Genomic DNA, 27,043 nt, shown 5'->3' with positions numbered 1-27,043 from the left:
AACTCTATATACCTAACAACGTTATACGTATGTACTAAAACAAGTTTGCCTAACTAGACATGTCCTTGTGATTTATTAAAGTATCCATATTATTTAAATAGATAAAAATACATTTAAAACTATTTTTTATACCTTAGAAAGTTTGTAAAAAATTGCTTACCTATATGTAAACATTTAAGTATTATCATTAAAAAATATGATTATGTTTTTGTCGATGAGGAATGTTGAGATATTTTTTTTAGATACGTATACTCCCTTTTGTACAACAGTAATGATGTCATAAAAAGTGACATTAGCGGGTCGCGGACGACGCGACTTTTTTACGACAAAAGAGTCGGAAGTTATGCTTCAAGGGCATTACGCACAGATCATTAAGCCCCTCTCTCCTCTCTAAGTGAAAGGCAACTATATTTATTACTGTACGCTTTGACAACCCTGTCCGGCAGCGGCGCTTCGGGTGGAGCGTCCCCACCTTCGATTACGTCAAGGAATATTCTACTTCATACCAAATATAATTGAGTTCATTTTTACGTTAAGACCAGCGAGTTTAAACGATGTGTTTGTCGGGGTTGTGAAAAGAGAGAATTATCTCGTGGAAAGTTATATTGTCATTATTTTATGATGTCTTCATCGAGGCGCATTGGACACGGCGCGCGCGCCAGCGGCCGGGAAATGTGGAAATTCATACTAGAGTAGTTTCAAAGAGGGCAGAACGGGATTGCTTGTTTTATTTTTATTTATGTTGAGGACGACAATACTGCAAACAGCATGAGTGATCACAGCGATAGGCCTCGTAGACTTTTGGATTTTATCGCTGACCAAAAAGATATCTGGATATAAAACATGTAACTCTTAGACTTCTGAATTATCGTATGGAACAACTACCTGTAAATGTTTAAAACGTAGGTATTTAGTTTACCGTATATTTACCTATCTTACCTTTATTTTAACTAAAAACTCGACATTTAATTCATTTCTTTAAAAAAAATAATCGCTTATACTAACATAAGTTACGCAATAAGCACAATTAATATAGGTTTACTTACTTACTGATATCGTCTAGAATGCGAAATGTGGGTAAGTAACTAGGTACCAACCGGCAGTTGGCTAACGTAGTATAAGTACTAAGAACCTATTTTATTTAAAACTAGGTGTGCCCCGCGTTAAAAAGAAACAGAGGCACAGCTGGTTCTAAAATATAAGTAGCCTAAGTTACCCCTTATTACATCAGCTACCTGCCAATAAAAGTCCCGTCAAAATCGATCCAGCCATTTCAGAGATTAGCCAGAACAAACAGACAGACAGATAGAGGAAAATTGTAAAAAATGTTATTTTGGTGTATGTACCGTATGTTTATTCATATGTATATAGTAAAAAGCGCTTATTTCAACATTTAATATTCAACAGACACTCCAATTCTATTTAAAGATATGTATAGATTGAAACCAAAAGATCAGATATCTACAACCACTTCGGAAAGTGTTTCCTTATAGAGAAGAAGCGACTAAAAACTCCATAACTTTTTTTAATAAATGAAAATGTATACGACATCATCATATCAACTACGCTACCGAAGCATGGGAATTTTTAAAATTAATAGTGATTGCATGTGACGTTAGTAGAAATGCAATGAAGGGTGAAATTGCAGGGCTCAGCTAGTCGCAAATATGTTGTTATTCTAGTATTTCTATGGACGACTGCCTATAAACCTAAAACATTTTTAGTAAAACAATAGATCTCTATCAAGGTTGGTTGTCTGTAGAGATCGGCTGTGACAAGCCAAAAAGTAATGTATGCATAGGTATATTATTATCACTACAATTTTATCAACTTCAATATTTTGTTTTGTTATTTATGCTGGGCACTTCATAGAGTTGAATTTGTTTCGCTCCTGCAGCAGCTCTACCCCATACAAAGTATAGTATTGATAAAACTGCCATCTATCGATCCAGTTCTAAATTACAGTACAACTGCACCATGATGGATCTACAAATATAACGAATAACACTAGTAAAACAATACTTTTATTCATTTCTAAGTACAAAATTAACATTTTAAAATGTTTTACTTGAAAAAATAATGCACTACAATATTCGGTACACAGCGCCATCTATACTTGTAATTGTAAACTAGAAGCAAGTTCATAAGTGTAACATACTAACAGTGATCTTAGTTATTCGATGCTCGTATAGATGGCATTAGTCAACGTAAACCTTTGCATTCCTGAATTGCTTTAATTATTATCAATTAGAGAATACTTATTCAATTATGAAATACAATAACATTATTACAGAATGAAAAATATATCTCATGAAGAAATATTTATCGGAACATAATTTATTTTACTAGCTCGATAAACTATAAGGTGCTTTGCTAACAATAATTACTTGCGAATACAATTTATGATTGCAGGTATATTAAAATTCAATAGATATATTTATGAATTAACTTACTGCCTAAGTTATCTTAACGATTTCCTAATGGATATTATAACTGGTTACAGTTACCTACACATAATTACATACTCGTACTATGAAGACGCTAGATTACCAACATAAATACCAAGCTAATTATGCTACACTTGAGTGTCGTTGAACCCCTTGGTAAGACGAATGTTTAATATATTTATGAATGTTATAGGTACATATTCACACATACACACTTATTGTGCTATTAAATAAATAGGTACCACTCTTTAAAACTGGCCTGAACTTTTATTTTATTTATTGATTGAAATAAAAACCCGCAATTATCAGGTACCTGTCACGTCACAAGCAAGCCAATCACTAACCGAAGTGGATGACCGGAAACGTGTGTTTATCTATCACCATGACAACTATTATATACTTGTTAGACTTCAGTAAAGTAAACACAACATTGTTGATCGGGCAGGACACTGTGGGAATACGTGTTAATTATAAAGTAACGTAAAGTTATTTCAAAGGCATTTCAGTATGTAATAACATAGTTCGATCGTAGTGTAATGGAATGATACATCGTAGTAATGTAATTGACAAGTTCCATTTTTGAATATGTATAATGTCAGTACGTTCAAGTGGTGGATGTCGAGTGACGGACGCAAAATTTTGTGATAATTAAATTGTTTTATGTGTTGTTTCCTCATCGCCGCGTGCGAGGAGTGTTTTTTATTGGTGGTGAGCGCCTGGCAGAAAATAGCGCGCAATGAGCGTGTCTGTACGTTCGGTGCTCGTCGAAGGTCCGCAGGCGCCGCGAGCCAAGGGCCCGTACACGTATGCTAACACGCCGCGTGCACTCTACAACAATGCAAAACTGAAGAAAGATCCATCTTGGTAAGCAGTTCTATTACTTACAGCCGCGTTTCCCAACCTGTGGTCCGCAGACCCCTGGGGGTCCGAGAGTATATGTATGGGGGTCCGTGGTGTCATCTTTGGACCATACATAAATCGCTCATTAAATGCAAAAGGGCCGCAAGAAAAATTAGCAAACCAGTTTTATTAGAAAAATAATTATTTTGCACATTTTTCATAATAAACAGTTATAATTACCTTTTGTATTTTTTTGTATCTGTAATAACTAAAATAAATACCTAATCTGTTTTTTTTTTTTGCTATTTATTTTATTAAGGGGCCCATGAAAACTGTGCTTGATTTCCTAAGGGTCCGTGGACTGAAAAAGGCTGGGAAACGCTGACTTACAGGGTAAATTTAATATAGTGTGAATTATATGAAAAAATGCTGAGGTCCTATTAATTAGGACTTTTGCAATTGATAGCATATTCACGGTGCGATATATGCCTGAGTATGTATATGTACTTTGCCTACTTTGACTCGTCCAGATGTTTAAGACTTTTTATACATTTCCATGTAATTAACTAAAATGAGGTACCTACTGGAAATGATGCATAGACACAATAACGGTGTAGACACCTAATACAATTCTCTAATAACTCATAAATAAACTTTATACAAAAGCGACGCCTGCCAAATTGATTTTATTCTGATTTTAATTTATATTTCAAGTATTTCTTTGTAAATAATGTAAGTTTGTAAGTAATTTGAAACATAATCTACAAATAAATTCGTTTAATCCCTACTTACAGCTGTGTACAATTCCTACAAGATTGAATGTAAAATGCTTTAAACTTTATCAGGATTCTTTTATTTTTACGTTATTCGTTGCACACGTATTATTTTTAACACTATAAACTATGTCTTCCAGTTAATCGAGACAATTTACTTATGTATGAAAAACACGGTCCTATTAGGAGTCTATTTTGATATTTGGTCTTAGCGAGGTGTCATCGATATGATCATGCACGGGGTTATAGCGCATTGACATGCGAGTCCAGCAACCTTCTATGTAGAAAAACATTTTGTCTACTGTTTTTAGAATAATTCATATATGTAATACCTACCAAGTAGCATTCCTAATTATATGTAACCATTAAAATAATACGTACGTAATCTACGAGGGTGTTTCAATGAGTCTACGAAAAAGGTCGTCGTAAGTACGTACAAAAAAGATATCATATATCAATTATGGTAGACTTTCAAATAAATCGACGAAAATTCAAAAAAAAAATTCAGGGGTAGAATACCTATTATGAACGGTTTGTAACAACACAGGTCAGTCACTATCCCGTACTTGTCTTTTTCGTTGGTCTATACTGAAACAACTCAATGGAGAATGCTTTAGGCATTCAGGTACAGTGGAATCCGTTTATAATGACATCGAAGGGAATTGACAAACACGTCATAATAAGCGGACGTCATACAAAGCGTTTCGTGAAAAAAAAACTTTTTTATATAAATATGTACTTATGTATTTTATTAGAGAAACATAGCATAATCAATAAAAATTGCACGATAATCATTTTCAATATTGCTATTAAAATCGTGATAACAATTCTGCAGCCTTTAATGCATCTTCTGCGGTAGGTAATGGTTCTTCCTCGACTTCCTCTTCCTCATCACTTCTGAGTTGTTCCTTAACATTCTTGTTCTGTACGAGATCTTCATCGGTTGGTGCTTCGGATGTGAGGAGAGCGCTATTAATGTCAACATAATCTTTCCACATTTCCGGTGCTGCTAAAGAATCTCAGTCTAGGTTTCGTGACCACAAAGATCAACGAATATTATCGAAGATGTAAAAAATCATGTCGTCATGTCGGTCATTAAAACTGGACGTAATTTATCGACAATGGGTATACACACATACTTACATGTCACTGTAAGGGAAGTCATTATATCCGATTTTTTACAAAGAATTTTATATAAAAACCAAATTCGCTGTGTAATTACGTCATAATAAGCGGTTGGTCAATATATACGGAGTCATAGTAAACGGATTCTACAGTATATCTTCTGAAAGTAAGACGACCATGGTTAAATAACATCAGCTCCACAGGTCTCGTTTGTTGTCTTAGCTTTAAAAGTTAATTTGGACTTTGTATATACTTTCTATAGAGTATGTTGCAGAAACTTCGATGGCATTATTTAGAATCTATTATTTTATTTAGAATCTATTTAGAATTTAGATAGAATTATATAGAAAATCGCCACAAGCCCATGTCCTGCGCCAGCATTAACCCTTAATCAGGGTAGAGCAATATTGTCTTTTAGGTCCATTAAGTCCATACTTGGACATCCCATAAATTTTATATCGGATTTATTTGTCTAAAAATGTAATTACTAAAATTTCAAAAATCTAAATTTATTGCACACTTGTCGATTTTAAATTTGTTGGCTCATACTTTTTCTTTTTATAATATACAAGTACAAAACACGCAGTTCATCTGACTATAAGTAAGTAGCTATCGCCACCCATGAACATTGCCACTGATGCGTTGCTACGGATAATGCCTCGGATAAGTGTATCTTTAAATAACTTTAGAATTAAATTACACAAACATACACATTTCAATTTAAATGTAAATGTGTGTAAATTATTTTACTACCTGGTACCTACAGCGACTGCTTCTCTCGCTCTACCCCGGGGCCAGCGCAGCCTGTGCCCATCTGTGTTATTCAAAGGAATATAACATTTATTGCAGCCGGAAAATACCCGGGACCAGGACTTCTTTTGCTTAGACTCAGAATAATATCACAGAATTCTTCCATAATACCTACGCGGTACGCTTTGGCTCTTCGGGGCTCTCCTAAAGATCTCATTAAGAACCGTCATAACATTAGTAAGATTTTCAATATTGCTATAGCGAAGAAATAAACACGGCGAGTACCTACCTATCCACATACAGTATCTGTGTACGAAGAGGTAGTCTTTCTGGGACATGACGTAATACATGACCAGTTCTTTTATTTTTTATTATTCTATTAATCTTTATATACGTCTATAAATCTTTATCAAAAATCAAGTATACGTAATACATATACTATGTACTTTGTAGGTGTTACAAAATTTTCGTTAGTTTGTTTAAAAGAACCTTGAACTGCCGAAAGCGAGCACGAATGTTCGCGTGCGCCGCGCGACACGCCAGCGGCCAGCGGCCAGCTCGCGGCACGCCACTCGCCACTCGCCGCGCCGCCGCCGCCCTCCGCCCGCGCCGCCGCCCCCGCGCCCGCCCGCCGCAAGGTCCGCGATACTGACATCGTGAAATGCCTGCACCTCACTTAACGGCTAAGAAATGGCTAACAATAGCAATGTAGAGCCAATTTATCAATGTGTTGGCGTCTCTACAAACTTGTCACAATTTTGGCACTATAGCGTACACGTACTTGTTGATTTCATTGAGAATAAATAATAATTCGTATTGATGGTCCGAAACTGCAATGATTACTTTTCAATGTGTACCTGATGTTTATATGTAATATGGTAATCCATATCACTCTCGGTAAAATATTTTGCCAAGTGGAGATAATACAAGATCGACGATGGTCGTCGACTGCCACCGCCTGTCGCCAGCGACTGTAGGCGACGATATGAAATATCGGTTATGTGTTACCTCATTTAGGTATTTAAACCTAATGCGTAGGTACCAGACAATATCAACCTTTCGAGTATGTAATGGAATCGTTATTTAATACATTTTTGTCACATTTTTGTCACATCTTAAATATTGAGACTTAAATGCTTATATTTCATTATATTAATGACTTATAAAGTTAACTAATAATAATTTTCTCACATCGTTTCTGCTAAACTCGTATTCTTTTTAGTAGATCTTGCATTAGCCATAAAATGGAAAGTCGAGCAGCTAGTCGCGATTGTTGACAGTGATAAGAGATAAGGCGCGTCGTTGCACCCGCGGCGGCTCGCAGGACACGGTCACGCAACTGTTTCGTGTTGTGTTAAGCTGCATCAAGCTTATGTTTAACGCAAGACTAATAATACTAATGAAATTATAAACTATCGGCTAATATTGATGCATTCATAGTACTTAAAACTTAAACTAATGTTTCATTTTCGTAGGTAAACTAATGTTTCTTCGTATGATCGCCCGTTTTTACTTTTACAATCTCAATCCCGTGACAGGTCCTCGGTTCAAAAAATTGTGTGCAACGAAAACAAGTAACTTTCAACGAAAACAGGGAAATTTTAATCGAGTGCAAAGACATAGCTCATCTGACGTCAGGTGGCTCATCAACGATTACTGCCACCCTCGGCATGTGGGAACGACTCCAACTAGGAGAGTAATCCAACCTATAGTATAATAACTATGGCAAATAATATTAAGAATTATCATATGTATATTTGCTTCACTACAGCCAAAATACACCAATATTATATTATTCTCTGATATATAATTACACAGTTCGTGGAGATGCCGCAGTCTAACCACGTCCATTTCTAATATCTCTAGAATATTCAAAATAGTCCTTATTATAAGACGCATATCATATTAATAGAAAACAAAACCAGAGCGACCTACTCGCTAAATAGCATTGCATTGTATTGTTTTAAATCACCTCTTTCAAAGAGCGCAATGATATCGGGAATACCCGGAATAATCTAACCTTTATACACTGTATCATAAATTACATGAGATACATATAATTAAATCAAAATAAAAAATTAAGGCACAGCCAAACTATCATGCCTTAAGCCCGAATTTCGCAAAACTCGTGACTTATAATTACTAGCGAATACATTAACTCACACGGTGTTCTCTATAATGTGTTTTATGACTCAGTGAGCTAACTATAAGTAACCGCTTTTGCTTTAGGTATAGCTGCCAGTGTTTTATAACTAGCTTACTTTATTAGCATCAAGAGGAGCATTGACCTTAACCTTGGGTGAAAGATATTAGGACCGCGTTCCAGCAAGGATTTTGCTTAGGTACGCGATAATCTGGATGCGCTTTAACATTACCGTATTTTTATTCAGTAAATATAGTTTAGGATAAACATTTTTGTTTCATATCAAGATTTGGGAAAAATTGAACATGATTGCTGTTTTAAAGTTATCGCTACAGACATTTTACCATTCACTATTTGGGCTTCCCCTTTTAAAATTCTAAGAATAAATGGACATACTAATTTTAGCAGATAGTAGTTATTAATTCCTTATCAAAAGCCTTAAAAGGTTTAAAAATACTAGCAATTGAGTCTTATAAAGAAGAAGAACTACTTCTAAGTAAACATAGTTACTATATTTCTATAGGTAACGGCCTTTACGACTGGGGCTCTCCCGGCCGGGCCGAGTGCCGGGCGGCGGGCAGTGGGCAGCGGTTGCCCGGGCGACCGCCGCCCGCCCGCCGTTAAACGAAACTGTTTTTTAATCCAACCGAAAACTAACGTGACTAAATACTTTAATTTCTTATGTTTTATTGCTGTACATTTCAAATGCGATAACCGTAAATTATTTTAAATATTCACGCTACATGCAAACATCGCACTACTTGAGAAAATATTTTGACTATTTTAATATGTAATAAATTATTTTTAAGAAGAAAAATTTTAACTGCCGTTATATTTTTCCTTGCTAACCTAATTTATGTCCAAAATAATAAACAAAATTGACATGATAATACCAAAGCAACAAACAATTTATTTACCGATTCCCAAATACACGGTACTTTGTTTACTATTAATGTTACTAGCAATTGTCTTCCTCGGATGTTACCAACATATCAAAAAAACTAAATTTATACATAATAATAATAGAAAAAGCCTTGGCTTTGAAACGGTCAATGGTATGTAATTTCGAGTGCTGCTAGCACTTCGTACTAGTGTATTAATCGAGGCGAGTTTATCACGAAATCCAGCGTCGATACGAGATCGGTATCGTAGCCCGTAGCGGCCGCGTAGCACGCAGCGCCCTACGGCTGTTATTACGGAGCTGACGCACGTCCGGTCCGCGCTGCCCAACAACGCCCTAACATCAGACCTTCCCGTCGCAAGGTCAAGCAATAAATTTTATTAGAAAGAAGCCATTTCTTAAAATTATTTTTTTACCTTCTTACGCCATGTACCTAATTAACGGTGACATTTAGGTAAGCCTACTGCTTTTTGGCATGATGATTTTTAAGAGGTCTAAAGGAACCATTTTTATAATAGTTTAATTTAGATCACTCGATTAATTATAATTGTTACTTTTACCGTGTCCGTAACTGTTCGCCATACGATGTTTCAAAATGGTCAATGAGGGATTCAAATACATACACAATCAATCTATAAACATAACGCTGCCTACACTCATATCCCTACACAAGGACTTTTCCTATTTCGGGGTTGCCATGACCACACACAGACACGAATACTACTTTTATAGGTCCAATAGCAATCCAGGACACACCAGCAGGAGTTCTGGTTTGAAGGGTGTATTAAGGGAGTAAGGGATACATACTTTTCCGGTTCCTGTCCCGTTCCTGCTTAGTCCTCAGGGGTAGCGGCGCATCTGTGGTTGACTTCAAGCTTAGGAATATTTAATCCTACCTGGTGTTGATTACATAAGATGTCCATGGGCTAGTAGACACTTACCATCAGATGGACTGCATTGTTCGTTTTCTACGCCTGTATTATAAAAAAACTCTTTTGGCCGGAGATTTAACTCGAAATCCACTCCCTGTGAGACCGGTATGGTTCAAGTTGAAATAGTTATTTTAATTTTACATTTTGCATAAGTAGATGCAGTTTTAGGATAAGATATAAATATCTATGTTTCTCAAATGTTTCCGGACTCAGTTCATGTGAATAATGTTCACCGTGTTCCTTATGTATATTAGAATAAAGAACAACTGACTAATAATAATAACTACAGATATTTGTTCCCCGTTGGAAGTAAAACGGGTCAGAGAGTCACGTGCGCGTTCCCAGGCCTCCCGCCGGCGGTCCCGCGTGCCACTACAACTGCAAACATTACACGTTCTTAAGAAACTGAATTTAAAATTCGTTTTTAAATGTAAAAATTTAACGAATGCAAATTGAAACATGTAATTGCAATGTTAATGCAATATAAAACAGAATGGTATATAGTTTAACTATCGTTAAGTCAAACAATACAACTCTAAAGAAAATTAACGTTTCGGAGTTTCCTCCAACATTTGCCTATATGTTTACCTTCTTAAGTCCACGTGGGCGCTTGCGCGGTACATGCCGCATTAGCGAGCGGCGCCGGCGGGCGGTCGTTAGCGACGACGGACGCTCCGGCACTTAGGTCCATTCGATACCGGCCGCCGACCACCGCTGACCACCGGCCGCCACCACCGCGCTCAGTGCTCGCCGGCCGCTCGCCGCCCGCCGCCGCCCGCCACCACCCGCGACACACGCGGCACGCAATCTACAACACGATTTAATCACGTACTGAGTAACACATACGTCGAGATTTATGTATTGAAAGTTAAATCGTTGACTCGACACCGAACCCCTAGTTTTTTAATAGTCATAACTGCCATGTGACGCACGATGCCTCCAGTACACATTTCGGTCGACGAATCGAATGCGTTTACCGTTATCAACCATGAGGATAAAGCCGGCGCGGAGAACGCGCCGCCGCTTCGCAACGTAAACATCGTGAAGCCATTGCAGCGCGATGACGAGCGCACACACCTCCCCAGCGCCGCTAAGGAACAGCTGATGGAAAGGATGGTCGCGCCCATCGGACCTCAGACCATCCTCGATCCCAAATTCTCTAGGGCGCTCGACTTCAAGTTACGTCGGCTCAAAGAAAAGGAAATTTTGCAGGCCAACCTCCGTCGACCCACTAGATACCGCCCCCGCAACGACCCGATTAGTGCATCCAATCCTAACATAAGCTTAAGAGATCAGAAGTCACCGTGCAAAAGTATCAGTCAATCTCACCCGAGAATCGATGTAGTCGCTTCAGAAATAGAAAAGTCAAAATTGTTTTCGAAGATGGAAAAGACTCCACCGTTAATCAAGAACCGAACTCGCAAAATTTCCGGATCTAACGACGGCGACAAGCCCCGGTTCGTGACGACGGTGAAGACTGGTCAATTTCTTCTCCCTCCGCCCGAAGTCGCCTGCCTGTTAGGACTCGAAACTTTATATCCACCGCAAGAAAGGGAAAAGATCGTATACTCATACGCAAGCAAACCGAAGGCGGTGGCCGGTCGTACGAAACGCTCCATCGGTGATAAGAAAGAAATTATCCCGAATGGCTGCACGAACATCAACATGTCAGATCATGGTAAGAAAGCGCGCACCGGAGAAGTGTTCCGCGGCGTCCGCGCGCTGGCGGCCGGCATCGCGGGCCTACGACACCTCGTCGAGGAACACGACCAACCGTTAGTTCAATCATTATTATTAAAAGCATTTTAACCCTTGCTTATATTGTAGTTACACTAATTAAACAGAAAATTAACAGATTCACTTACCGACCGTCTATAATAATACGAGTATGTCCAAATTTTCGGAATCAGAGTAAATGTCGGAGCGCGCGCAAGAGAACATTATATACGCGTAGGAAATATAAAAATGATGTCGTAAAAAATAGTCTTCATTCAGGGCGCCTTATCGCCATATCGATTACATTTACCGTACATGCCCACCATAACACGTGCTCTAATCAGCGATACACCACGACACGTTGTTGACGCTTTTTTTTATCAAAATACCGCTAACTAGCTTAGGTATATGTTGACAGCCTCATTACTATTTTATCGCTTTTTAAGTATTTTATTTATTCTATTTTTATAATTTTATGGTAACATTCTTATGTGACTTGACTGTTCGGTAATTTCAAGCCATTAAGATACAATTCAAAAGGCATGAACAATTAGGTATTATAATAATAACGGTAACGGTAAAATGGAGAATCTAAACATTCCAAAAGGGCAATAAAGTCGATTCCTAGATAGTTGCGCTGATAGGGGTGAATAATTTGGACCGGCGAGCAGTCCAGCGCGGGGCCGCGCGTTTGGGGGAGCGCGGCCTACTTGCCGCGAGGTCGGCTACCCGCCGCGCTGACCGCCGATATGTCACATTTATCTCACCACCACGACCACTTAAATGACCCGAATGGACAGTAACAATTTATGTAATATAAATATGAAAAGGATATCATCTGTAAAATAGCTCTATATAACGTACTATGAGTACTATAAGAGATACACACGTACCGCTGAGAATTAAGTAGAGACGACTCAGGTCAGATATAAAATACCTTAAACTGCATTTTATAGAAAAAAAAGTACTAATTTCATGAAATATAGAATCACAAATATTTCTACCAGTCATGTACGATATTATACGTAAAATAAATATCAATTAATTACAAAAATATCAATTGCATTCTATGTAGAAGTAAAAATAGATCCCACCATAACAAGCGCACAGAAATCAAGCATGAATTGTAAAATTCCATCTTTGATCACCGAAAACAATTATAATTTAAACAAGAAGGAAGGGCAACGAAAACTATTTTCATAGAGAAATGGTTTTCACCATAGCCTTGTGATACGTAAAACGGATACTTTCGATACTCAGGCAGACAAAAGTGGTACAACGCTAAATTTCAAAAAGATAAAATAAGTTTCGGGTTACCATGGCTGAGTAGGTGCCTACTTATCTTTATATCATGTGCAAGATAGTCAAGGTAGAAAAATAAATAGTAGCCGATTCTTAAACCTACTGGATAAACATATAAAATTTGCTGAAAATCGGTAAGGCCGTTTCGGAAGAGTATAATAACTAACATTGTGGCACGAGAATTTTATATATAAGAACCTTTTCCCACGGACTAAATTGTGAATCTAAACCATTCTCAAGTCCCCTTGAACACACACAACAACTTTCATCAAAATCAGTCCAGTCGCTTAGGAGGAGTTCAGTGACATACACACGCACATAAGAAATATATATATAAAGAAGTGGTGATTGTTGCAGCGGCAGCATGGCGCCGGGCGCCGCGCAGTACTCCAACGTGATGCACGACAAGCGAGTCGTTCGCGGCAGCACCTTCGCCGCACACCCACACGCCGCGGTCAGTATACACACCACCATCTGACCACCACACACACACTTGCAAGGTTACATATTGTTTGTTATTTAAAGGAAGTGGTCAACAAGTACGAGTGTTGTTGCTTAAGCACCGTACCGTAACTATACACAACTACTATAAGCGTCTTAAACCATCTTTAGACCACCTAACAGTCTATTTTAAGTATAAGTAGGTAGCAGAAATAAGTAAAAAAAATGTTTAGTAAGTATAATGATTACTAGTACCTTCTGTTAGACATCCTAAGTTTAGTAAACGTACAATGTGATAGAGCGCTCGCCTGTAGGAAAACCACAGTAGGACCCGGCATACGAAGACGCTCAATCAAATCGCGTGTGTTTTAACCATGAGGCGAAATCGTAGTAACTACTAGGTATACGATAAAATTACATCCACTGATTTATAAACTATTATTAAAAAAATATCTTTACAAATATCGTTGCGCATCTAATGGCAATTAATAACATAATATTTTGCCCGTACCCGGTAAATGAAATTACACAAACATTCACTAAATATATAATAACATAATGACTGAACTTATTATTTATTAAGCCATAGTGTAGGTAGAGCTGATTGCAGTTACATAGAAGCGCATAAGGTCACCTTTCACCTGTCAGCGCGGACCCTGCGCCCTGGCTGATTGGCAGCCTCATTGTAAAGCTGCCGCTATCAAAAATGTATAAACCAGTTCTAAGAATGCGTCCATAGGTCACAAAGTTGGACGCGGTGACACAATGCCACACTGAAAACTGGCGCAAATAGTAATTACCTGCTATTACACTAATAACATGGCATTTATAACAGGTCTTTACAATTCTTTTTAAATTGTCAATCAAAAAAAATGTTAAATAAAATGTCTCAAAATTATCCAATGAAATCTAAAACTTCAGTATAGCAGTAGGTATATATGACGTGAATTTAAGGTAATATGTATAAACAACGGCTGAAGGCTACAGCGGACATGCACAGGTAGACAAAACTAATTAGTTTGATTCAAAGAAAAGTTGAATATAAAATAATAATAATGATAATAAAAGATTATCATTTTTCCGTAAAAGTAATATTTTGGGCATATAGCAAGGAGGTTAGTATGGCATGGTGGCAGTGCAGAGCGCGCGGCATGCGGGCAGCAATCGATATTGCCGGCGCGCGGCGGACACTGCCAGTCACTGCCGCTCGCTGCCCTGTCATACAAACTGTCACAATCGCACTAATACCTACCACTATGCGGGGCGCAATCGATACGATACATACAAAAATAGTAGGTACACATTCAACTATATCTATAATAATACAAGTATATGTAATATAACATCATGTCCAGCATTATGTAATAAGGTACCTTCCATATGTGACTACGGTCAATTTTCTTCCAAACACAATCTATGAGTGGTGACCATTAGCCTGCTAGATGTCTTCATAATATTTTGGTGGCGCGCTACGTTCTAAGCTATTTCAAGATATTCTGTGAGATATCAATGTCAAGGCAAAGAATCTTTATAGTTTTCAGGACTCACATATAGCATAGATATAAATTTAGTCCAGAAACCCCCAAATCTTAATATCTTCCACTGTTAAAAAAAATACTAAAAGTGACTTATAATATACAACACACAGGTACATATATAAATACATTTTATTGTAATAATTTAAGATTTTTTATAACTTTAGGGTTTGTTAACCCGACACTTAATATAGTACAGTCGATGCAGCTAAAGGAGCGGTCAATGAAATCAATTATCCATAATAGGTAGCTCATTTCCTCGTTGAAGAAATTGCTACAATTGAAGAATGACTAAGTAATGCGGACATTGCATCGTAGACAGTTGAAATCAAAGTGGCCCGACAGCCGACAAGCCGTTAGCCCAGTGTCCGCTTGTCCGCTGCAATTTCAACGAGGAAGGGCTATTTGTCGATTTTTGTTTACACAGCTCATGACACTCGGGTAAAGGCCATTTAAAATATAGCGACTAATGTAAAAGGCAATATTCACTGTTCATTTGTAGACATTTTTAAATGAGCCGATTATAATTTAATAAACAAATATTTACCTATTATAATGATTGTTTAAGATAATTAAATAAAAAGTAATTAAAATGGAAACATGATGCATGTATTAGTAAACAGGTAGCAATCACAACGTCGCGCAACGATGTCGAGCAGGTTGTTAGCATATTAATGTTAATTTGTCCGGGTATACCGAGTGTATTAACTGTCAGCTCCATGTAGTTGTAAGAAATTACATTATAAATAAAACAATTTAACGACATAAATAGTTACTATGACGACTGTCGTCTATATTGTAGTATCAACAATGCCATACATAGGTAGGTACAACACAATAGGTTTACCTAAGGTATCATAACCGGGGATCCGGTGACCACCATTCGAATGCATTAACGTACTCTGAACTTTATATCTCATTAGTATTTTTTAATGTTGAGCTATCTAAGGAACCAACGCTACCAGAGTGGAGATCGTGTAATAATCTTCCGACTGCATCATTCGACCATTACATATTTTTGTAGGAGAGCAAAATTTCAACCTTTAAGACTGATCAAATTCACCCAGAGCGTAGAATGCTGTGACCCATAACATGTATGAAATATATTGTTTCTAAATAAATAAGAAGTGTACTAGGTATGGCTGTACGTATAGTTGCATTGCGCGCAGGGTGACGGCGCGGAGAGCGCGGCGGCCCGCGCGGCGCGCACGCGGCGGCGGGCGCTGGCGCGGCGCGCGGCGCTGGCGCGGCTGCGGCCCGCCTCGCCGCCGCCCGCGCCCGGCCGCCGCCACCTGCCCGTGCAGACCGACCACTACCTGGAGGAGGTACGACGCATACACCACCTTGTCAACACGGAAACCCTCGGGCTCCGAATTTCCCATCCGAACCTATGAAAACCTAATTTATTCGGAGTTGCATAACTATATTCTTCATCATGTCTTCATCTACGTCATACCTATTTTACCGATTTTTTTTTTAATTATTTTTAATTTTTTTTTAATTTTTAATTGTTTGCTTTTCTGACAGCTATTCGAAAAAGGCGTGGAAATGGAGGTAGGCGTGCAAACTGACCTGTTCGCCGATCGCCCCGCTACGCCCATCTACGTACCCGCCAAGACTGGCGCAGATGCCTACACACAAATTTACCCCGGAGATGTAAGCACCGTTTAATTAATCTTTGTTAAAGTAGTACATATAATATTACCATTCAAATAGGAGTACTATAGGGATTGCGTAAAAATTAATTTCTAACTCTTACGTTGTTTTGGTATGGCAGTTGTTCGACTTCGAGTTGGAGGTGCAGCCAATCCTGGAAGTAGTGGTAGGCAAGACGGCGGAACAGGCGTTAGCGGAGGTGGCGCAGGAGGAGGAGCTGTGCGCGCTGCGCGAACAACAACGGCGCTACCGCGAGCTGCGCGACGCCGAGCTCGCCGAGCGCCAGCGTCTCGCCGCACAGGACGCTCGCCTCAATACCGAAAAGGTACAAAGATCCATCTTTTCGCATATCTAGACGACACCTGCACCTTACTCCGCCTAACTACTTTTATGCATTTTATCCAAAGAAGTACATACAGGTAGCCAGCCCTTATCGAAGGTTTTTCAAAGCGCACTACGGTTTCTTACAATGCGTCGTAACGAGGGTGTGTGTGTGTACAGGAGCGGCGCGTGGCGGAGGCGCGGCTGGCGCGCGCGGCGGGCGCGGAGGCGCGGCGGCGCGTGGCGGCCGCGGCGCTGGTGCAGGGCTACGTGGCCGAGCTGCTGCCCGCCGTGCTGGCCGGCCTGCGCGACGCGCGCTACCTGCAGCGCCGGCTGCCCGCTGGTACCTTCACCTTACATCACATCATAAGCTTCTTTTCTTCAATTTTCCCGACCGGATAGAGTAGGAATATCAGAATCAGTACTTTTGTACATCCCGTGATAATATGAATGACATCCTATCCATCCTTCGTATAATAAGATGCATTGTACTACCCGCGATTTTTGTAATAAAGGTGAGTTTGCGATTCTTCGGATAGACTGACTGGAGTCAGTAGTACTCCAGTAAGGGAGAGGGACGGACTCGTCGTCGTAAACACGCGGATCACATCAAGGTAGTTTCAAGACAATAGTAGAATTAAAATATATAACAACATGCAAGAGCGCAAGCGTAAATATAATAGACTCGTCGGCAAAATGGAAATTGCACAATTTCTAGAAACCAGAAATAGAAGAAACATATTTATAATATTTATTTATTCTTCATATGCCTAAAATATGGTACAAAGGCGGACTTAATGCTATGAGCATTCTCTACCAGTCAACCTTTAGGTCAAGGAGAGATTAGCGAGGACGGTATTAATATAATAAAATATAAATAAATTTACTAAATAATATAGTCAACAAAATAATAATATATACATAATTGAGATCTTTTATATGTTCATTTGTTAACAGGCGTGGAGGAAGAAGCGATGCCTTGGCTGATATCCGAGGTGTCACAGGAGTTAGAAGCTATCATTACCAGCAGAGATGTTATCACAGGTAGCATCATATTCTTTATGTAAGAGTAAGTAAATGGGCATGAACCCCACGTGTTTTTAATTACAATCTGCCGTCTATACTCGTAAGTAGGCATTTATTATAATTCGTAAGTATCTTGCTTAAAGTGACTATTCGTTTGTTTATTATTTGAAAACTGAGAAAGAATCAAATCAAAGAAAATGGTTTACATTCACTATTTTTCCGTCACACACAAAATACCTTCTTATAGAACCAGGGAAATAAGTTTAATTTTAATCCTACAAAAAAAAACGACAGATCTTGTCCTGTCATAGTCGAATCAGAAAAAAATGTAAGCCCGCTCCAAATTCTTGCGATAATCTCGCAAGAACGCGAGAAAAGCACGAGAAACGAAAATGTGGTGCGGGCTTTACCACCTGGCGAGTTCCGATTGCTTTGCTGATGTTTCCGGATTCCACTCCTGATTGGATATGTGCCTGAACGCAGCGTGTGTCCCGCAGAGATCGTGCGCGACGTGGTGGAGGCGCGCGCGGAGCTGTACCGCGCGGCCGCCGAGGCGGAGGCGCCGCCGCCCGCGCCCGAGAGCGACTCCGTCTCAGAGCTCGAAGAGGGCGACGAGCACGAAGGTTGTCCGCACTCCACAGACTATTTACTAAATATTTTAAAACGAAACGTGCTACGTTGCGATAATGACTGCTAACGTTGACTTACGACTTAATGACTGCTAACGTTAGTTGCGTTAACTTACTGTGATCATAATATTATAGTCTCCAAGATTTTAGGAGATTTCCAACATGTCACCTTTGCTCACCCGAACTGGACTATTATTATTTAGGCCAGTTCAGTCGGGTATCCATATAAGCGTAAGAAACTCGTCAAATATTAATTAAAATGGGCTGTTATTATATTTTTGCGCACATGTTTTCATGTCAAGTTATTTTACCTGTATCTATATAAAATAAAAGTTTATCGTAATAAAGACGATGTGTCCGCAAGTGTGCAAGGTCTGCCGCGTGCCAGCACCTGTTACCGCGCACCACGCCGCCGCCGCACCGCACACCACACTCGTCACACTTTGATCGCGATTCGATGCACCGACACACGTGCGCACTACGACGTGCTACATGTTTCAGCTACCACACACGTGCGATTGTGCGACTAAATTAAATGTTAAGATTTAAATTCTAAAATATTATTGGAACATAGTCAGCTTTTATTTTTAACTAAATTAACATTAGTTTAAATTAGCATTAGCAATAGTAAAGCATAACTTGATTTGAAAATGACATATATTTCACAAAGGTTAAATTTAGCCTTATTTTTTTAATATCTAACCGAAAAATATACACAAACATAAATTGAAAATGGCCATTCAAAACTACATAATATAACTTCGCTATAAAAGTACAATGTACTCGTACTAATCGTAAACGTATAGTCGGCCTAACATTCGCGCATCTAGTGAACAAATTCGCTACGGCATGAGTTGAATGGTGTCATTAGAGCTCCACATCGATATGGCTCGTATTGGCGCGTCAAAGCAATCTGCTTCGTATTGCCTATGTATTGATACAGCCCGCCGTCACATTTGGGTTCAGCAATAACAGGAAAATATTTAAAAACCTACGCTTTGAGTTCTTATTTCATTTAAAAAATATAAAAATAGTTGTCCCTTAATAGTTAAATTAAAAATAAAAAGAAAATTTTACAAAAGTGGAAATTACAATAAAAAAAATCAAAGGGTGTTCATGAAAACTTAAAATAATACTGTTATTGTCATGTTGACTCTAATTATTGTAGGTACATAACTATGTGTTAGGTAACAGTCATTTCAGTAAGCTATGTTTACTAAATTAAGTATAATTTTATTTAAATACATTCAAAATATTTCATTCGGTATACTCTAAATCTTTTTTTCCTAATTTCCAATCATCGCAACCAAACTAAATTTAAATTGTGTCAAAAAATTAATTGAAACCTAAAAACAATCTATACAGAACCACTCGTATACATTTGATGTTATCCAATTTTTAATCATTTTGTGGTTTATCTAGCAATAAGGGTGGCCGGCGCGGCCGAGGGGTGCCCGCGAACAATTAAGATTGATACGGTGTGATGACATTAGGCGGCCGCGCGACGCACGTGCGCGCACCGCTCAAAGTAATTCGCTGCGACATTCATGCGACAAGTGCGATTATACTGCTATTAGCTCCACTTTTTTAGTTCGAGAGGTGACGGTATAAAATAATCACTTCAGAAATATTATATCGGTGCTGACACTTATCCCCGCATTTAAATTGAATAAGCGCAATTGTTAACTTGCAATTTTAGTTTACATTTATATGAACTTATCCACCTACTTATTACTTTTGAGAGCACTCTAAAATATTATTATTATTATTAAATATTATTATTTACATTTTTACGAAACATATTTGAAACACATTTATAAGATAAGATGATAAGACAGACAAATGAAATAAATCCATAAAAAATATACGTAATGCAGCAACACAAAATTCTGCCTTACAATAGGTCAATTTTCTACACAATACAAGTGGAATAATAATACATTTTTTTTATTTTAATGATAATAATGTTGATCGATGTTAAAGGTCGTGGTCGGTAAATACTGAATGGCCATTTTAACTATTCCGAGTTACTACTTGCGCAGATTACTGTGGTGCGGATTAGGCCGCGGAGCACGTGCACTGATCGGTGGGCGATAACACCTCCGAGCCCCGCAGTCGTAGGACTTAATAAATTATTGTTAATGCATTAACTCAATATTTAATCAACCTCAGCAAGTTAATAATATAAAAATAAATGTTGATTCTATTATCCTCTAAACGTATTAATTGAATTCGAAATTAAAGGTGCACGATGAGGTATAAGTATCTATTATCTATTGTAACTACCGATTCTGTATCCTAATAAATATTTTTGTAAAATATTTTAGTTCAGAAATTATATAAAAGTCAATATTATATAAATATTTATAATTACGAATGATATTAACGAATTATTGTGATAATATCATACCTATCAATTCAATGCCAATTCGATGCCGCCCAAAGTTTTAGTTTCAAAGAATATGCAGTTAATGCGATTTTTAAGGATTTATATAATAATAATTAGGACGACGTCCATTTGTCTACTACATTTTGTTTGCCACCGACTATACAAAAATAGCGGTGTGTTAGGAAGATAAACAAAATCTATGAACCCCTGGCCATTCGCACTGACTAATGGATGTTAGAAAAATATCTAATTTCGAGAGGATGCGACCCGCGGCGGCCCGCAGCATGTGACCACCACAATATTGTTGCAACATTCACGACACTAATTCGCGGATTTTGTACGAACTGATACTTAACGAGTTTTTTTTATAAAGCAAAATAATAAAAGTACTTTCATTACTTGAAAACACCTCCCATGATCTCTAGCTAATTAATCATCTGCAAAGTGTCAATTATCTCCGGTTAGAAGGTAGAACCTAAGCAATATGATTCATTATTTGAATAATGGCATAAGCATGATTTTTTTAACATTCTATTACATTAAAACGTAATAGATAACGCCCTAAACGAAATTAAATCACTACGCCAAAATTTGCAAGTGCATTCAACGTGGAATGGAGCACCACCCGTTGCTATGCAATTTTGTATCTTAATTTAAACAACCCAAAGTCGACATACATGTGAAGTTGCATGTTTGTGCAGCTGCCAACTGCCATCGCCTCGGAACAATACAACAATGATGTAAAGAGCTTAAACGCTACCACTGGAGCACCGCCGCGCCCCACCGGTATCTCTAAATCGAACTAATCCCATTTACAAATTATATTTACAAGTAACAAAACGATTGCTACAACTCAATAAAAATATACTTAAAATTTATATACATTACTTAGACGTTTGACTTGTGATTCATCCGATTGTTAATAAGAAATAATAACTTAATCCTAAATAAGACAGCGTGGATGCATATTTTAACAAAAAAAATCCATAGTTTTTATAGTTTAACTTACCTTGTCAACGAACTTAATAAAATACTTTACTTACCTTAAATATATACATTTAATGTTCATAAATAATATTTTTGTCTAAAAACACTTGCAGGTACAAAAGCTTCGCATATAATTCTAAAACCGTTATAATAATTTAGAAGAATTTAAATAACAACATCGGATGTTTAATTAGATAAAATAAAAAATAAGAAAGAAACAAATCCATTAAAACGTGGTAAGAGTCCAGACAACCGGTTTGATCGACGTGATTTTTTTCTAGTCTCCCGCGCCCCGCTCGCCGCTGTGCAAACACCGCCCGTGTGCCACGCACCTGTAAAAAACAGATTACGTTACGACCCTATAATAGTTTTTAGATGCATTATGTTCGCATATAATTTGTGGTGAAATATATACATTACTTCTACAATAAACTTAAATCTTATGCTGCACAATAATACTAATTTATACACTGGGGTATATGTATACATTGGCCCTTAACGTAAATGTTTCTACGCAAGAATCATATCACACTATTTCGTTGCAATAGGCTATTTGACTGAATTTTGATTTTTCTTTATACCATTTCTTGTGACATAATAAACATACCATATAAATATTTCCGGAAAATATGCAATAGTTTAAATAAAAAGTAATGTTAAAGTTTAAATTCTAAGATGCGCGCCTAAAGCGCTGTCATTAAAAAAATTTTAACAAAAAAATAAAACCGACTTCTATGTCACTACAAAGTAAAAAATAATTGAAATAAATGTTGGTTTAGTACATATTTCTGAAGTCGGCGCTCAATATATTTCGTTTGATAACAGCGTGTCCAATATGAGCGCCGACTTCAGAAATATGTACTAAACCAACATTTATTTCAATTATTTTTTACTTTGTAGTGACATAGAAGTCGGTTTTATTTTTTTGTTAAAATTTTTTTTTCACCCTTTTTAGTGATGATATGCTAACGTTTGTATTAATATTATGTAAAATTGTATAAATGTGATCATGAATAAAGGTAAGGTCTGAATAGATACGGATTGGACCCACCCGCTCGCAAGGCGCTGCCGCGCCCTTCTCGCTTAGTTTTATATTGTCTTATATGTTCCAACCTAACCTTACCAATTCTTTAAGCTTTATGAGATACTAATTATTGGCTAGGTTAGGTAGGAACAGATAAGTAAATAAATCAAACTAGGTGGTAAAACTCTGCGAGTGAACCGGTCCAATTTACCTTAATTCAATAGTTAAGAAAAGAAAAAGGAGTTGATGGTCAAATTTTTCATCATATATCTCTGTCTAGCTACTTCATTACAACAAATGTCTAATCTATATACTTTACATGGGAGGCACCTCTGCATCATCAGGATTGAAGAATTGAAGGTCATATCTTCCATCATATGTCTCTACTCAAAGACCTTATCATATATTCGTAAGCTCCAAATGCCTAATTTGTATGGTTGAGACAGGAGGCACTTCTGCATTATCAGAGTTGAAGAGTAGAAGGTCAAATTTTCCATCATATATCTCTACCTATCAACCTTATTGAATATTCATAAGCATCAAATGCCTAACTTGTATGGCTGAGGCAGGAGGCACCTCTGCATTATCAGAGTTGAAGAGTGGAAGGTCAAGCTTTCCATCATATATCTCAACTTATCGACTTTATTAAATATCCATAAGTTCCAAATGCCTAACTTGTATGGTTGAGGCAGGAGGCACTTCTGCATTACCAGGGTTGAAGAGTTGAAGGTCAAATTTTCCATCATATCATGATAACCTAGACACTCAATGTTCATTTTAAGTTTCATGAGAATTGAGTGGGCAGAAGGTAAGTTGTCATAAAATATGTAAAAAGCAGGGGTAGTGATGATGAGTTCCACCCCATAACTTAAATTCTAATCATCAGAGCGTACTAATGTTAAGGTAGGAAAGTACCGCAACGAAACTCTCTTTCATATGAAAAAAAGAAAATTAAAATTGGTTAAGAAATACTCGACTTATTCAAGTTTATATGAAATCGGGTTTTTCCAATTTTCCGGGAAAACTGGCGGAAATTTTCAAATTTCCTCGAAATGGGACCCCCTGTGAAACTAGCCGCATACAGTGGTGTATGAATCATGTCGATCGGTCGCGGCATCGCGAAAAAATCGCCGAACAAACATAAAAAAAAAAAAAAAAAAAAAATATATATATACGGTCGAATTGAGTAACCTCCTCCTTTTTCGAAGTCGGTTAATAATAGCGGACGGCATATGACTCGAATGACGTCACACGCGTGTAGACGACAAGTGTACATACTACAGGCTGCTACGCTGCTTCATAATATCATCTGTTCATGTGACCAAATGTATTGAAAAAAAATTCGAATACATCGCTAAAAACTCCACAGAAACTATTTGTTTTCGTTCCAAAAAAAAACCCAAAAAACTCAAAAAATGGTTTATTACGCAGAAATAGATGTGGCGGTGGTGCCGACGGAGTCTAACCATGAAGGTTTCTACCACCTTCAAAAAGCTGATAGTTCACTACGAAAAAAAATTTTTTAACAAAAAATAAAACCGACTTATATGTCACTACAAAGTAAAAAATAATTCAAATTAATGTTGGTTTAGTACATATTTCTGAAGTCGGCGCTCAATATATTTCGTTGGATAACGATGTAAACAGCGTGTCTAATATGAGCGCTGACTTCAGAAATATGTACTAAACCAAAATTTATTTGAATTATTTTTTACTTTGTAGTGACATATAAGTCGGTTGTATTTTTTGTTAAAAATTTTTTTCAACCTTTTTAGTGATGACATAATAACATTTATTATACAATATAAAATTTATTATACAATATAAAATTGTATGAATATAAATGTAACAGTATAAATGTATACAGTATAAACGAGATCATGAATTAAGGTAAGGTCTGAATTTACATTGATTGTAACCTTTATATTGTCTTATATGTTTCAACCTAACCAAACTAAATAGTCAATGATGAACTGGCTTTGCAATTTCATTAGAACCTACAACAAATATCTTCAAACACAACTCAATTATTCCCATCGGTTGAGGAGTTACATATTTTGTCTCCGAGCCACATTATCAGACCCTTAAATAGTCAATGATGAACTGGCTTTGCAATTTCGTTAGAACCTTCACCAAATATCTTCAAACACAACTCAATTATTCCCGTCGGTTGAGGAGTTACATATTTTGTATCCAAGCCACATTATCAGACTCTTAAATAGTCAATGATGAACTGGCTTTGCAATTTTATTAGAACCTACACCAAATGTCTTCAAACACAACTCAATTATTCCTATCGGTTGAGTAGTTACATATTTTGTCTCCGAGCCACATTATCAGATCCTCAAATAGTCAATGATGAACTGGCTTTGCAATTTCATTAGAACCTACACCAAATATCTTCAAACACAACTGAATTATTCCCATCGGTTGAGGAGTTACATATTTTGTCTCCGAACCACATTAGCAGACCCTTAAATAGTCAACGATGAACTGGCTTTGTAATTTCATTAGAACCTACACCAAATATCTTCAAACAACTCAATTATTCCCATCGGTTGAGGAGTTACATATTTTGACTCCGAGCCACATTATCAGACCCTTAAATAGTCAAAGATAAACTGGTTTTGTAATTTCATTAGAACCTACACCAAATATCTTCAAACAAAACTCAATTATACCCATCGGTTGAGGAGTTACATATTTTGTCTCCAGAACCCACTCTGATCGTCATCATATTTAAATGGGACCAACTTGTAGCAATTGTCCACACACGAAATTAAAGGCATTAAAATAGGTTCATAAACGGCGAAGTTATGGCTGTTATATTTACATGGGTGGAGGAGTTCCCCTCTTTTTCTCCAGAACCAATCGATGGATCCTAACCATATTTAAATGGGACCAACTCGCAGCTCGTCTCTACACAATAAAAAAAGAATTATTAAAATCGATCCACTAACGGCGGAGTAATTGGTGATACATAAAAAAAAAAAAAAAAAAAAAAAAAAGATACCGGCCGAATTGATAACCACCTCCTTTTTGAAGTCGGTTAAAAAAATAAACACTTATTCTATTGTGCCCGTGCGAAGCGCGGGCGGTTTGCTAGTATTAGATAATCCTCAATAGATCCTATTGGATGACCACAATTTGTAGCATATTTTCGATAAAGTCTATTTTTTAATAATGTCGATTAAGCCTATTGTAGAGACAGCATTGCAAGGGCGCTACGTGCTACGCCGTAGACTACTTTCGTAGATGGAACCCCGACAGGTAGCGGTTTGCTCGTAACTTTGGCTGCCCATGTGATTGGGTTTTTAAGACTACTAGGACTTTGTCATTATTTTCACAAAATTTCTAAAATTATTTTTCTTTTTACAGGATCCGACCAATAACATTCAGTCGTAGGCGATCGACGACGTGGTGCTCCCTTCGGATTTCGCTTGACGTATGACTGATTCATTATTTACTCAAATGGACTTCAAATCACTGTGAAAAAATCCACGACATTAATTAAAAGTGGAAAAAATATTTTTTGTGCACAGACTGTACTTGAACCATTGTGTATTTTTATAGAATATAATTGGATTAGAATAATTAACATATAAGTACCTACTGACACTGAAATCATAATTTCGTTAGAACTGTAAACCGAACCGATTAGCGAAATTCTTAGTAATAGTAAAAAAAAAATTAGAAATATGTATTTATTGTCCTTATCCGACATTTATTATTATGATGATGATTATGTAGGTATATTCGGTACTTTAGAGATGGATTGTAGGCGATTTTGTATATTATATAGTATTGTAGTATTATCTAGATTTCTAATTACACTTTATTGTTATTCAAAATAAAATTATACAATTTATACATTATTATCATTTAATGCCAGTGAAGCTACGTAACATGATCCGGCGCCGGACATCTTACGAAGTGCTACGAATATGAAAATGTTATTCTCGTGTTTTGTGGGACCAACAAACAATCTTACATCCGATATCTCACTGTCATACGAGTACACGTTAAGTTTTGTACTTTATGAAATGCAATGTAAAATCCTTCTCAGATTTCTAATTTAATGTGTATAAATACTTACCTACGAGTAT

The 27,043-nt window shown here is 37.3% G+C and overlaps 1 protein-coding gene across 2 annotated transcripts; it reads left to right on the top strand.

Annotated features, from left to right (window-relative positions):
• Positions 1-2,778: 2,778 nt before the first annotated feature.
• Rsph3 (Radial spoke head protein 3) lies at positions 2,779-26,923 on the top strand. 2 transcript variants are annotated; one of them, XM_073084810.1, is made up of 10 exons: positions 10,675-11,686; positions 12,892-12,897; positions 13,287-13,383; positions 16,075-16,230; positions 16,433-16,561; positions 16,683-16,886; positions 17,063-17,225; positions 17,840-17,926; positions 18,406-18,531; positions 26,316-26,923. In XM_073084810.1, exons 1-10 carry the CDS (start codon positions 10,845-10,847, stop codon positions 26,327-26,329), a joined length of 1,824 nt encoding a protein of 607 aa, XP_072940911.1. In that variant the 5' UTR covers positions 10,675-10,844; the 3' UTR covers positions 26,330-26,923. The 2 variants fall into 2 exon arrangements, with proteins under 2 accessions (XP_072940910.1, XP_072940911.1); XM_073084809.1 differs by lacking the exons at positions 10,675-11,686; positions 12,892-12,897 and adding an exon at positions 2,779-3,311 and having other exon boundaries at positions 26,316-26,800.
• Positions 26,924-27,043: the final 120 nt, after the last annotated feature.

This window comes from Epargyreus clarus, unplaced genomic scaffold, assembly GCF_041222505.1.
Source record: "Epargyreus clarus isolate Ecla_fem2 unplaced genomic scaffold, WU_Ecla_fem_2.2 ptg000021l, whole genome shotgun sequence".
Lineage (NCBI taxonomy): Eukaryota > Metazoa > Arthropoda > Insecta > Lepidoptera > Hesperiidae > Epargyreus > Epargyreus clarus.
Note: the sequence above shows the minus strand (reverse complement) of the source record. Positions and strands in the feature narration are given on the sequence as shown.